At 37.8% G+C, this 14,263-nt stretch overlaps 1 protein-coding gene across 11 annotated transcripts in view; it reads right to left on the bottom strand.

The window, feature by feature from the left end:
* Positions 1 to 211: 211 nt before the first annotated feature.
* The window catches only part of sh3bgr (SH3 domain binding glutamate-rich protein), a 31,411-nt gene continuing 17,359 nt past the window's right edge, over positions 212 to 14,263 (bottom strand). For 3 of the 11 annotated variants that reach the window (XM_084126762.1, XM_084126755.1, XM_084126757.1), the window contains 6 exons: positions 14,155 to 14,175; positions 13,795 to 13,821; positions 12,617 to 12,643; positions 11,231 to 11,254; positions 5,521 to 5,572; positions 212 to 1,186 (listed from right to left, as the gene is read on the bottom strand). In XM_084126762.1, the coding sequence (XP_083982888.1) occupies positions 5,564 to 5,572; positions 11,231 to 11,254; positions 12,617 to 12,643; positions 13,795 to 13,821; positions 14,155 to 14,175 (108 nt within the window). In that variant the 3' untranslated portion in view covers positions 212 to 1,186; positions 5,521 to 5,563. Of the gene's footprint in view, positions 1,187 to 5,520; positions 5,573 to 11,230; positions 11,255 to 12,616; positions 12,644 to 12,847; positions 12,902 to 13,794; positions 13,822 to 14,154; positions 14,176 to 14,263 lie in introns of those variants that run through there. The other 8 variants (XM_084126764.1, XM_084126759.1, XM_084126765.1 and 5 more) reach the window with 5 other exon arrangements.

Genomic DNA, 14,263 nt, shown 5'->3' with positions numbered 1-14,263 from the left:
CAATGAAGTATACATGTACATTTAACTACAGACAGTACACGTTTTGGACACACCTACTCGGTCTTTATTACTACTAATATTTCCATATTTCAGGATGATAACAGAAAAAGAAGCATACCAATTATGTAGTGACTGAAAATATTAAACAAATCAAAACTATTATATTTTAACTCAGTGGTTTATAAACAGTTTTTTTTTTTTTTTCTTGAGGGCCCAACTTTTAAATTGTAATTTAAAATATCCTTAAATATTATAAGCCCTACTTTCATATTCAATTAGCTAAAACTGTTTGGGCAATTTCCAATCATACTGTAAGATTGACATTTATTTTACCATGAGCTGTACAGACCAAATGTACAAATATTGGATTTTTAAAATGAATTCTCTTTCATGCTATTAGCAAAACAAACTATAGTCAATGTTCAGATTCATGAACCATATTTATTGTCTTTTGGATCAGTTTTCTTTTGCACTTGCACTTTATTCAGTTTTTGGGGATAATGGGATATCAAGTACCTGCAAATGTTAGGATCTACAAAATGTTTTCTTACAGCTAGCTTGGCTAAGTGCAGATGTTAGCATCTACTTACGGCTAGCTTGGCTAAGTGCAAATGTTAGCATCTACAAAATGTTATCTTACGGCTAGCTTGGCTAAGTGACTGATGAATTTGATCGAACGCACAGCCTTTGACAACACAACATACAAGTTTTCTCCCACCGTCTAGAAGTTGATAAAGCCTACGAATTTGCTACGGGTTGATTTTATAATTAGCATTTAGCACTGTAGCAAAGTGTGTCCAAAGTTTGACTGGTAGTGTACTTCACAACACAGAGAGTTATTGCAAGTATTGGTCTGGCACATTTAAATGGTTCAGCACAACTATTTGGGATTCTATAGAACAAAGTCACAAAATGTTAGTTTAAAGGTTGTAGAAATAGCTATCTTCTATATGTACAGTAAGAAAAAAGACATCCCTTTAAAATTCACTCGCCAGTTAAGCAATAAAAGCATACAAAGGCATTTTGCAGCCTCATCAGTAATGGGATAAGGCACAGTATTCATGGGGAGCTTGAAGCCGGGGTCCTGAGTGCATGTTCTCCAGTGCAGTGGTGTCACATTTGGCTTGAGTAACGCTTCGGTGAAGGTGTTTGTGGGGGATTTTGGATGGCTCCAGGGAACTTCAAGCTGGAAGGTAAAGCACATAGTAAGGGTTGTGCGTTCATAAATGTGAAGCATCAAAGGTTGCTCGTCAACATCATGATACCCCTCCCACTTATTTGTCATGCAGTTGATTTCCACAAAGAAAATGAAAAATAAAATAAAACAAAACAGAAAATATGTTTATAGTAATATGCTTAATAGTAATTAGGCTTGTCACTACACAAAACTGTTATAAATTGAACAACACCTTACAGGTTTTATAATTCTCAATAGCACCACACAACCACCCCAGACAGCAACATAGTGTCGGCCCAGATCCGGCCCACGTCTGGTGTGTGTTGAATCCACATGTACAAGATGTGACCCGGATCTGGGCCAACACTATGTTGCTGTCTAGGACACCACATAATTGACAACTTAATTATACTACTAAAAGTATATTCAACCTGGATACATACAGTGCACTCACGTTAAGCAGTATGTACTATACAGCAAATCCAAACCGCTTGATAGTTATTAACTATATTAACGGCCAGAGATATTTCTAAAGTTGGTGTGGCAAGCAGGGCGGGGCCGCAAGCCATGGGACGGGAGCGATGCCAGTGGTGCGAGTGTTTATGAGCGTCACCTGCGCGCCACACCAGTCTCGAGCCCCACGGAGGAGCTCCGGAACGATGAAAGGAAGAATGACTAAGGAGAGAACCAGGCCTGGATTTAATGTTGTTGTTTTATGTTTATACGCTTTACCTTTGTTTTGTTGTTTGATTATTTTGTCTTTAAAATTACGTTTAACGTTCACCGGTTCCCGCCTTCTTCTTCCCTAAACACAAACTTAGTTACAGTTGGATATATAGGACATCCTATACTATATTAAATAGGAAATCTCGGATATGTGATTGTTTAGTAATTGTTTTATCGCTGCAAAGCTCAACATAAAGTATAAAGTATATAAAGTTCAACATATATATAATATACTTTATCCACAGTAGTATATACTATATAGCAAAACTCAACTTTGATTTTTTTTTTCATCGCTAATGTAATTATATTATCACCTAGGTCTTTATTCCAACTTTATTTGCATACATACAGTACATTCATGTAGGAAGATTTTATACAGCATATTTCAACTGCTTGATCGCTTATATAGTTTACGATATTAAAGGAACACGCCGACTTTTTGGGGCTTTACTTATTCACCGTATCCCCTAGAGTTAGATAAGTCCATTCACACCTTTTTCATCGCCGTGCGTGCCGTAACTCTGTCTGACGCACCCACCGCTAGCCTAGCTTAGCACAAAGACTGGAGGTAAATGGCTCCAGCTAGCATACTGCTCCCAATAAGTGACAAAATAACGCCAACATTTTCCTATTTACATGTTGTATATGGTTAGAAGATGGCTGTGTCTCATGTGACTTTGTCATTTGTACACGCTGTGACTATACAAATCACAACATGTAAATAGGAAAATAAGCAGTATGCTAGCTGGAGCCATTTACCTCCAGTCTTTGTGCTAAGCTAGGCTAACGGTGGGTGCGTCAGACAGAGTTACGGCACACACAGAGAAGAAAAAGGTATGTATGGACTTATCTAACTCTAGGGGATATGGTGAATAAGCTAAAGCCCCAAAAAGTCAGCGTGTTCCTTTAAGATATTATAAACATTAAAATCCTAATTTTCTGTAAAGCTGCTTTGAAGCAATGTGTATTATGGAAAGTGCTATGCAAATAATTGAACTTGACTTGATGCTTAAAATAAGAAAGTTTAAAGCACAGGTGTTATTTGGGGACCAAGAAATGTACCCACAACTTTTTGCCATGGCCAATTTTGTCCCCATCTCTTTATGAAATAGCTTGTGGCAGGGTGCATCTTCTAATAAGCAGGAAACATCTCCAATTTTAGTTTTCATTTCATTAGTTTGTGTCATTTTTTATGTTTTGCTGAGTGTGTCCGAGAGTGACAGCAGCAATATCCTCTCCCGTACAGCTCTGATGTATCTATCTGTACCTATGAGATCACAAAACAATATGCACACAAATGTGTCGACTCGCTTAAGCTGATGTGCTTTTCATTTACTAAAATGAGGTTATTTTATTGCAGGCTAGAACCCTGTACCCTCAGTGCAAAAGATTAATTCCAGACCAACAATATTCTGATATTCTGAATGATACCAATCCACAGTCTGACTTGTGATGCAGCCTGGAATCATAATAACAACACGCTGGTTCTTTTTTTTTATTTATTTTTTTCACCATTCCTGTAAGCTGATGGAGTTTGGGTTCTTTGCCACTGTAGACTCTGGCTTGCTTAGTTGGGGACACTTAATATTCAACAATATAATTGATTTGACTGCACTGACACTATTGGATGAGAACTGAACTGGGCTGCTTTATAGATTAATTGAGCTCATTGCATAATTAATGAACTTTAAACAGTTATTGAACTGAACTGAATCAACACTGATCTGACTTCAGCTGAATAATGGCTGTTTACTGTTGTCTTTTTAGAGCTGCTTCACAGCCTCTGTTTGCATCACTGAATCATTATTTTCCTGTTATCTCTGTAAAGCTGCTTTGAAACAATCTGTATTGTATAAAGCACTATATAAATAAAGATGAACTGACTTGGACCATGCTTAACATTCAAATGCTGATCCATGCATTTATTCACTGACCTATTAAATAATATATAATGACCAATGAAATACTGGGATGGACAGTGGCAGAAATATAGATCAAATTAAATACTTCAGTATTTAAATCAGCAAGTATTATTGCTTTCTCAAATCACAGTGTATCCCAATGTGCAGTTGAAACTGTTGTTTAAAAGATTTTTTTAGTTGTCTACTTGTCATATTGCATCTTATTAATTTCATCACTGTATATCACATGAGCTATTCATCAAAACAGTTCATGTTAAATTATTTGTGCAAAAGTATTTAATATGTATAGTTAAACCTTGGTCATTCTTGACTTTACAGTCAATGGTTCATCTCACTTGCCTGCTAGGTATTCGTTATAAGGGCATTACTGTAAATGTATTTTTGGTAATTTGTACAATCTTTTTCTTTTGTAAAAATGTATATAATAATAAACAATATAATTTATATTGAATACATAAATATATTTATTAATTCATCATAATATAATAAGTGATCATTATAATGAGAAAATAATGAATTAATTGTTAAGTATCAGATTTAATTTGGATAAAAACTTATTTGACAAAAGTAAATTCCTCCCATAACTGTATCTGACAGCAATGTCACTCCGTGTTCTCTTTCTTTTCATACTGGAAGTTACATTTGGTGCCACCTTGCGACTCGAGACAGTAAGACATTAACTCAAATAAATATTACTGTTACAGTTTTAATATTACATATTAATAAGTGAGATGATGTACAACCAGCCGGTCATAATCACAAAATAAATCCCTTTGCTTTGGTTCAGAGTCCTGATCACCCTGTTGTGGTTTATTTTTAGACAATGACTGGCTAAATGAAAATGATCTCTATATTATAAATAACTGTATATTACTATTTACTTTCTGGGGTCCTTTTGTAACATTAGTAAAGGTTTTTTGTTTTGTTTTGTTTTTTAAAATAAAGCAGTTTTTCTCTTTTAGAATTCACCTTAGAATTAAACAGCCCAATTTTGCTGTTGTTCCTTTAAGAAACTCTTTCCATGTGAAATGAACAGCGGTACTTTGATTAACTTTGACGGGTCTTTTGTCAATAGATTTTCTGGTGTTATACACCAGATCCTGCTGATGTTAGTCACTGTGACTGGGAGAGCCAAGTTTCTGAACACTGAATTGTACGAGTTAATCCCCCCTTTTCACAGACGAGGCTTAAAATAGTCCCAGACTAAAATACATGTTTGAGCTGTTTTAACTGAAAGCAACTTGCAATATTACTACACCAGTAATGCTTTACTCCAAGGCACGTTTATAAAAGCTACTTAAATGTCCTAAATGAACTAAGGCTTCATCCTGGCTTAATCTAACCCTGTCTGTGAAACAAGGCATGCTTAGTATTTAAGCTACAGTATCTTTTCATAGTACAATGAACTCTTTTATCTTAAAAGATAAAGAAAAATAAATTCCTCATGACTTTAAAATTGTGAGGTAATTAAATATCAACGATACATTTTAAACATGCTTATAAACAAATGCAACAAACACAGCAAGTCAATATGATTTAAGATAACATACACATGTGAGTCATTGCTGGCAGGATCATACTCAACAGTCTTTGGTTCACCAGGCACACAAATATCTTTAGTCCTGGACAAAAGCAAGTAAATGGTATCCTACAGCGCCACCAAGTGGCAGAGAAGACAAAAAACACATGTATTACCTGTGTGGGAAAATCCAGGTCCAAAATCCTCAGTTTCAGAACACTAGTCTTCCTGTGAATGACAGCAATCACACAGTTAACAGCATATTGTTCCTAGATGCTATAAATGCCTCCTGTATAATTTGTTTGGCCATAATTCTATTCAATTTTTCATTATTTATCATTATTATTCGGTTTTATTAATCATTTTTGTGCAGCCTGGCTCTTAGAGGAAAACAATACAAATCTGCACAAAATTGCTATACTGTATCTATGTACCTGAATTATGAATCAACCTGAAAAGTGTAGCCTATCGATTAGTTTATTAATTAAGTTATCTTTAAGCAGCATCAGCATATTGATTCAGTCAAATGCTATACCAATCTATGAAGAAACTGTTTCTTCAAGACAAGTTTTGTTGTAGTTGTCTTTTTAAAGTATTATAAAGTATCTTGAATACCAGACAATAATTTTAATGTGTCCCTCCGTTTGTAAAACTAAACAAATACTGTATGCAGTAATATTACAATCTAAGAAATCTAAGAAGCAAGGCATTCCAGAGTTTGAAAGCAGAAGGGTTCTTGGATGTTGTTGACTGAGCCGAAGTTGTTCTAAACTTGGAATATTCCCTTCGGACTTGCATTGTGTGGCCTACCACGGTGCCACTCTACTTCACAAATTTTTTTAACATTCTCTCTCACTAAAGAGTTATGACATTGAAAATACACTCAGACCCAATGCTGAGATAACAGGAACATTTTTCACAGCATTGTTTTACTCCACACCAAAACACCATTCACTGCAACTTGTTCCCATCTGAATGTCAACCATGCCACCCTGAAGGAGCAGAGTCCATGTCCTGCTTTTTTCAATACAACATTTATAAAACCAACGTGTATTGCATACTGATGGTCTTGCTAAACGTCAGATTTATTCTCTATGCATCAACATCATGTTTACAATGCTTCATATTAAACTCTTCGGTGCACATTGAACAATGTATTTTCTCCACCCTGGTCCTTCAAACAAAACAGTCATTCGCATATTCCATAAAAAAGACAAGTGCAGGACTCAGGAGCATACAAACGGAAACCCAAACACTATTTGGCTATATGGATATATGATGACATTGTTGCATTATTATTAATAATTCTTGAATTTCCCTTTACTTAGATTTGCACCAACTAACTTTCCCTTTCATAGGTCACTCGATGCTGTGTCAGTAGTGGGAACACCCTCCAGGTGTGAGGATTGTCTGAAGCCCATCGAGGCACGCGTGAGCTAGACGCCTGCGGCTCTGATGTCAAGCTAATGGCTGTGGATTGCATGGTAGCAGCGGAGCGTTATGTTAAGCAGATTGAATTCACACAATTCATATTTTAAAGAAATGTGAGAACACTCCTGAGCTATAAAAGAGTGACATATGAGCAGAACAAACAACAAACAATTTAGGGCACTGTGGAGTGAAGCAGCAGGGCTGAGAGCTGTGGGAGCAGAGGCCTCGTCACTGGCCTTGCTCCGCTCCCACGGCTCTCGGCCCCACCCTGCCTCACACCAATGGTACCTATTTCACTGACTCCTGTCAAATAACAGGGACATTTTATGTGTGCTACTCCAAAAGTGAATCGCTTGCAGCAGCTTTAAACTCTGCAACAGCAAGAAAAAAATCAAGCAATTCAATGAAACAAATGTAAAGGCAAAACTTTTTCAGATGCAAGTGTCTAGACCAGTAGTTCTCACCCTTTCTGACTCAAAGACAATATTTGAAGCCCCCCACCCCCGGCAGTCCCATGGCATCACACACGGGCCGCCAGTGATTATAAAAGAACACCTGAATTACACGTCATCAACTTTTTTGTCTTCAGGAGCCGTTTGTTTGTAGCGCGTTGTAACAAAGATGAAACTATGGAGAAAAAAGCAGCAAATTCAGAAATTTAGAAAGTGTGTGCCTCCCTGTCCTTGTTTTATGACACCTGAAGACACCCATGATCGTTGCATTGTTTACTCGGGAGAGCCTGAGGGGTCTGGATGCGTTTAATGTGACAAGTTCACAGTATGGAAGCTCTGCTCACGCTTGGCCCTCTTCTAGAGGGATGAGGGACAAGCATCTGCAGTCTGCACCCTGTGCTTTGGGTTTTGCTGCTGCCGCCGGTGACATGGAGACTCAGATCATGGGGCTCGCAGGTCGAGCTGGCTGAAGAATTTGAGAAAGGGATTTTGTTTTTTCAATCATTGTTGCTAGCTGGGGCGATCTGCTGGATCAGGAAGCCAATTCTTTGGCTTCTTCCGTCAACCCCACAAACAAGGAACTGTTGGATGTAATGGCCGGCACCATGACCAGGTTGAACCTGACTCGCGCAAGAGACAGGACGTTGCTCGCAGTGGACTCAATGAGCGATTTCTGGAGAGTTTTGTTCGTCCCTCCTCCATGAGCCTGCCGTTTATTCCGGATCTTCACACTGAAGTGGAGAGGTCATGGAAGAAGCTGAATTCAACACACATCACTCCTTTTCCACATTCAAATTACACAAATGTGGAGGGATTGAGCGAGCAGGGATACATGAAGTTGCCCCCTGTAGAAGAGACGCTGGCTAGCAGATTGAGGCATCTTCGTTGAAGACTGCCATCTAAACCATTAAGGTGATGATACATAGGGCAACTTTTTGAGCAATGTTGCTGGGCAATCTTGCCAAGCGATTGTTGCTTGGGCACTTTCCCATTGAAAATGGGCAATAAATTTCTATCTGGATAATTTAGATTGGTCGTGGGCCCCGTGTCTCATCTGGTTGCCCATTGACAGCAACATTGCCCAGCAACATTGCTCAAAAAGTTGCCCTGTGTATCATCACCTTTACAGACCACTTTGTGGTTCATTGACAAGGCGTTGTTTCTCTCCTACTGAGAGACCAGGGGCAGGGATTGTCTCCTGAAGACAGACTTGGCCCTCTGTGCCACCAAACAAACAGCCGCTGCCATCAAACGGTGGTTATGGGCAGGCATCTGTAGTTAAATATGTCAGACATTAAGGAGAAGGAAAAAAACATCCTTCTTGATGCTCCGGTTTCACCCTCTGAACTCTTAGGCTCTTAGGCAAAAAAACTCTCTGTCAAGGCGGTGTTGGGGAAGTTCAGCGAGGTGAAAGCGCAGTCGGCCTGTAAATGGCATGTGTCGCAACAAAATATGACCCATCCTCTGATAGGTCTAGTGCAGTGGTTCTCAAACCAGTTCTGGAGGACACCCAACACTGCACATTTTCTTTGTCTCCCTAATCAAACACACCTGATTCAACTCATCAGCTCATTATCACATGGGTTAATGAACTGATGAGTTGAATCAGGTGTGTTTGATTAGGGAGACAAAGAAAACGTGCAGTGCTGGGGGTCCTCCAGGACAGGTTTGAGAACCACTGGTCTAGTGCAATGCTTGATGTGCTGAGGGTAATGGTTTACAAAGGATGGATGCCGGTGAGATGATGCAACCTCCTCTTGTTCCAGTTGCCTCTTTTAACTGGAGTAGTTTTTTTGTAAGAGTGAAAAATATATATTAATCTTTCACTCTTTGAATTCCCCTCAGTGCTTCCAGAGTGTGCAAGCTTTAGAGATTGCTAAGACAATGTGGAAAGAAAGACATTACCATTTCTCATCAGTTTTCCTCCAGCGTATTGCTGTGAGGTTATGATGCGAGTGGGCACTTTGATGAAATGGGGAATTCCACATTATACAGAACTTACATCATCATTCATGGCCCCTCTCGTGAGATCATTACACCCCCTCTTTAGCTTGCGGTGGTTATAGCAACCTTGTCGAATTTACACAGGGATTGAGAAGGTTTTTGTTGTTCAAAATCCGAAACTGCTATCTCTGTCATGCTAAGAGCAGTGTTTGATTATGTTATGCATGTTGGCACGTTCATACATTTGATGAGGTGTTGGAGAGTGATCGTATGTCCGAGGGTTGATGCAGGGTAAACAAAACTATGTTGGCAGTCGGCAAGCTTCAATCTACAACGTTTACCTCCCTGCCCAACTATTGTTGGATCTTGAAGTAGGGATATATGCTCCCCTTTGAATGGGTGCTGCTAAAGGTCTCTTGTATGATCCATGTTCAAGAATGCTGAGGTAGATTGCCTGTAGGGCATCCCTCCTTCTTTATCTGTCGCATACTATGGTGTAGCACTGAGGTAAAGCGACAGCTAAAGCATTTACTCAAGTCAGAGTTTTTTTAAAGTAGAGTTATGGGCAGGCTGTATAGTGTCCAATTCTTTTATCTGTTTCTCTCCCCTAATTAAATTGGGGTCTTTAAGTAGGGCCTAAGCTCTGCTGCGACTTCTTTGTGTTATAAAGCCTGGTTAATGAGAGTTATCGTGCAAATTGCAATATATCCTTTCTTTTGTTTACCTCCCTTTCCTGATATAGTGGTAGGGTCATACACTGCCCCTTGGATGGATGGCAATACATAAGGTTGTAGCTTGGGCAGTATGGAGATAGACCACATCTTAGAAAAACAAGTAGTCGTCCACTCCTGGTCTATGCTAAGGTTCTAATTACTGAGGTTGTAGCAACTCTCTACGTTTGTAGGCTGCTCCCTAAGAGCCTTCTCCATCAATATTGCTGAGGTGCTAGTAAGGCATACCTGGACTAGCCTGGACTTCCTTTGTAGCTTGGGAGTTTTACCCTAGTGCCAGTGGATATTGGCTTTAAGGAGTAGCGCAACTATATAGCATTTTGCAAGTCACATAGGGTTGACGCACTCTTGACTCCGGCTGAGTTTCAGAGTCGTTTAGTGCTATGCCCACTTTGTTCGTGAATATTCACAGCTTAGTGAGGCAGGCATTCCTTCAGCATGATATAGTGGGTATTGGTTACCCATAGCATCATCAACGCATTACATGTAGCTTGAGTTACGTAATCTGATTACTTTTTTCAAGTAACAAGTAAAGTAATGCATTACTTGGAGTGAGGTGCAGCTCAACCGCTTATAGCCCTAGCGAACGGTCCACTCATGTACTGCTCGCGTGAAACAACATTTGCTCAAATCCCGCTCCGACATGAAATTACTTTGTACCATACATCTTTCTGTTTATAATGAATGTCTTAACTCAATTACAGTAGGCCTGTAGATAACAGTTAAGATATTTGTGGCTTTAAAGCAACATTGTATAAAGTGGTTTAAATAAACGTGACGAGACTTGGCGTTTGCAGAGCTCGTGCAAACAATCCACGTCGACATCTACATGATCAAATGCTTTCTTTTCTGCTGTTTTCTCACCGCTGTCATTTTTGTTAATATTCATCTAAATGCCACTCTCAGCTCTTTCTTTTTACCACTAAGCAAAGAACAAAAAAGAACTTTGCTGTGAGTATATCACAAAATTAATGTTTGCTAACTGAATAATGAATGTTACACCAATGAATATTGCCATGTGGTAAAACTTGCTTCAGATAACGGCCATGCTGATGATGTTCCCCATGGCGTCAACACCAAGGACCTTCTCAGGGAACCGGGTTGCATATGCAACCTGAGATGATTTACATGTTTGTTTGTTTTTTTTTACTCACTTGCAACCCCTTTGGGAATGTGCTGAGGGCCCCTAGTGGGCCCTGGACCCCTGGTTGAGAACCACTGATCTAGTCAATCTGAAAGATTTCAAACAAAACTGGTGACATGCACTGGTGCCCCTGGCCTTCCCCGACCACAACATGCTCAAAACAAGCTAAAATGTTCTAGAGTACCTCTGAGGCATGTTCCTCTTCCTCCTGCGATAAAGGAATTTGGTATTAAAACAGAAGAATGCATCAATGTATTTGAGTGAAAGAATCAACTACTGAGGGAGCTGAAGGTTATGCTACACCCAGATAGTTCTCTGTGCTAAGAGGATGAGCAGTGGAAGTGAGTTTGAGTGGATATATATGTGTGTGTTTCCACAATAAAGAAAGATCCTAGAAGTGACAGCCAGTGGAAAAAAATTCTCCTGTAACATAAGTGAGGGATGGAATGACTGGAAAAGAAAAGAGAAGAAAAGAAAAGACAACTGGGAGAGATGAGGAGAGCTTGAAGCAGCATGTCTGGAGAAAAGGGAGAGCAGGTGAGGATCATGGAGAGGAGTTTACTGCAACTGAATGTGGAAAATAAAATTGGTGTGTGTACGCTTATGTCACAAAAATAAAAATATCACTAGTGTCGTGGCCGTGTGGTAAGTGCACATGTTTTAGCACACTGAGTATTAGTGCTTATGAGGAGGATGTGGGTTTCAATTTGACCCTCAACACTGATCATGGCATATCATGTCCTTGCATCGTTTACAACATCATATTAGTATTCAAATGTGCAGTCTGGGGTATTTGTCTTAGTAGCATTCATTTTTTTAGAAGCTGTTAATTTATTGATAATGTATGTTTCAGTGTCTAAACAAATGTAGTAAAAAAATTACAAAAACATGTATATTATATACCTTTAACAAAAGGTAATCTAATTTCTACTTCTAATGTAATTTGTTGTATTGTATTTTATTATTTTTTTCAACAGTAACATTTCCTTTAATTTGAGGTAGTGTTTCAATGTGGGTCTGTATTTCTCTTTATGTAAGTAAATTTAAAAGAAATTACAGAAAAATTTAAAATTTAAAATGTTGTCAAACTTGATGAATAATTACAATAAGTCCTAACTTATGGAAACCAAGGCTGTATTTATTTGATCAAAAAAAAAAATACAATGAAAACAGTTCTAAAGAGTTAATTAAAAGGAATTAATATCTTTGTTAAAAAAAATAGCTCAACCATTATACATTGGATAAGAAATGAATTAATTCTTACATTTCATTATTAATACATTAAATTGTCATTCTTAGGTTGATGCATTGTGATGCACTGATGCCTTTTAGACACTAACTTCCCAACTAAATAAGTTAAATTAATGTCATGTTGTACATAGTATTCACTGAGGGACTTCAGTGAATCACTTATGTATCTGGTGTGAAAGTATTGTATGTTAAATTTGGTCCAAGTGCTAGAGAACAGATATCAAGTGTAGTTAGAAGAAAGAAAAGAGAGTAAAGAAAAAGAGAAAGAGAAGGAAAATAGAGACAAAAAGTGAAGAAAAAAAAACATGTATCAATCTACCTCAAGCTCTCGCAGTTCTTCTTCCTCCTAGAGGGGAGAACAGACTGAATCAGATGAGAGGAATGTGAGAGCTTAAGTTGAAGAGATGCATGCAGAAATAGATGGAGAGAGGAGAAAGAGACTGACAGGAGGCAGCTAGAATTGGGAAGTGAAACAGGAGGTTAAAAGGAAGAAATGAAGGAGGAAAATCAGTTGCGAAATGAGGGGAAAAAAACGCAAATCACAAGTACAGAGATATGCTGCTCATCAAACCCAAGTTACCTCAGACACCAAATCATCTTCTGCCTGTAAAAAAACAGGAGGGAGAGAGAAGAAGGGATGTGTGCAATATGCTTTAGACAGTCAGTGAACAACAGATCTGCCATCTGATATCATTCAATACTTATATTAAATATTTGTGTGTTCACTGTGTATTTAATGCTTATTAAAGCAGGAATTGTTTCATCTAATATTTTATTTTAATTTTATTTCAGCTTTATTTCAAAAATTACGATAAATGAGAAAAAAGTGTGTTTTTTTTCCCCAGTTGTTTTTTCAATGACACATTTGTACTTGATCTAACCCATAAAAAATTACTTGATTTGTTGTAATTTGTCAGGTTGATATAGTCAGATTAAGAGACCTCTAAGCATTAAATTGTTCAATGAAATATGTATTTTAAATTCAAACCATATTTGACGCTTCAGATGCTTTATTCCTCATGTGGTGAAAAGTGCATATAATTTAGTATAAGTTATGATGGTTAGGATAATGTAGTTGTTATGGGCGAAACCATATGGAAAATATCATTTTTAATTCAGTTAATATTAATTTATTTCTTAATCTTAATCTTATTACAGTATATATGGAATAATTTTCCACTTTTGGGAAGAAATGTGTTATATTGGTGGAGAACTTAAAGGCTTTTAAAAACATAAAATGCATCCATGACACCTGTAAGAAAAAGGGGGAAGAAAAATGACACAGGAAAAAAAGACAGGCAAAACCCAATGCAAACGAGTCGCCTTCCAAGTGAGTAAATGACTGTGAGGAGCAGATGAGAGTCACACAGAAACACATGGATGCAAAAATGAACTAAAAATAATAATGGAAATGTTGTCAGCCAGATAAGAAGAAATGAATGGGAGAGAATATAGAGTTACAGATCTAGAATCTGTTGGTTCTAGAATAAGAATCACCTCTGAGACCAGATGGTTGTCCTCCACCTGGAACAGCGAATAGCGGACGTTAGCTTTCTTAAATTTTCAAGCGTTTCTATATTTTTTGTGAATAAATCAACGAGCAGGTATTAATCAACCTGTTCATTTTTGATGAGAAATAATGGAGGAAAAACAGGGTTCCCACACTTTCCCAAATCGTTCAACATTAATTAATCATGAATTCATTTTTAAAAATCATATCATACATGCATAAATGTATGTAATAAGACATATATTTCACACTCTACACAAACTCTCACAATGAGAATTATCTAGTCATTGAAATATTTTAGGTGCTATAGTCCAGTATAAACCAGAATAGATAGATGTCAGTCTTACCTTGTCCTCTTCTCCTTCTTCCTGTGAGTCATAGAAGAAGAAAAAAGGTTCATTCAGAATAGTAATAAATATAATTATTAAACAATAAGGTTCAAACATTGTTTAGTTT

Source organism: Abramis brama (assembly GCF_963993115.1).
Source record: "Abramis brama genome assembly, chromosome: 10".
NCBI lineage: Eukaryota > Metazoa > Chordata > Actinopteri > Cypriniformes > Leuciscidae > Abramis > Abramis brama.
The sequence above is the reverse complement of the archived record's forward strand: the minus strand, read 5'-3'. Positions and strand labels throughout refer to the sequence as shown.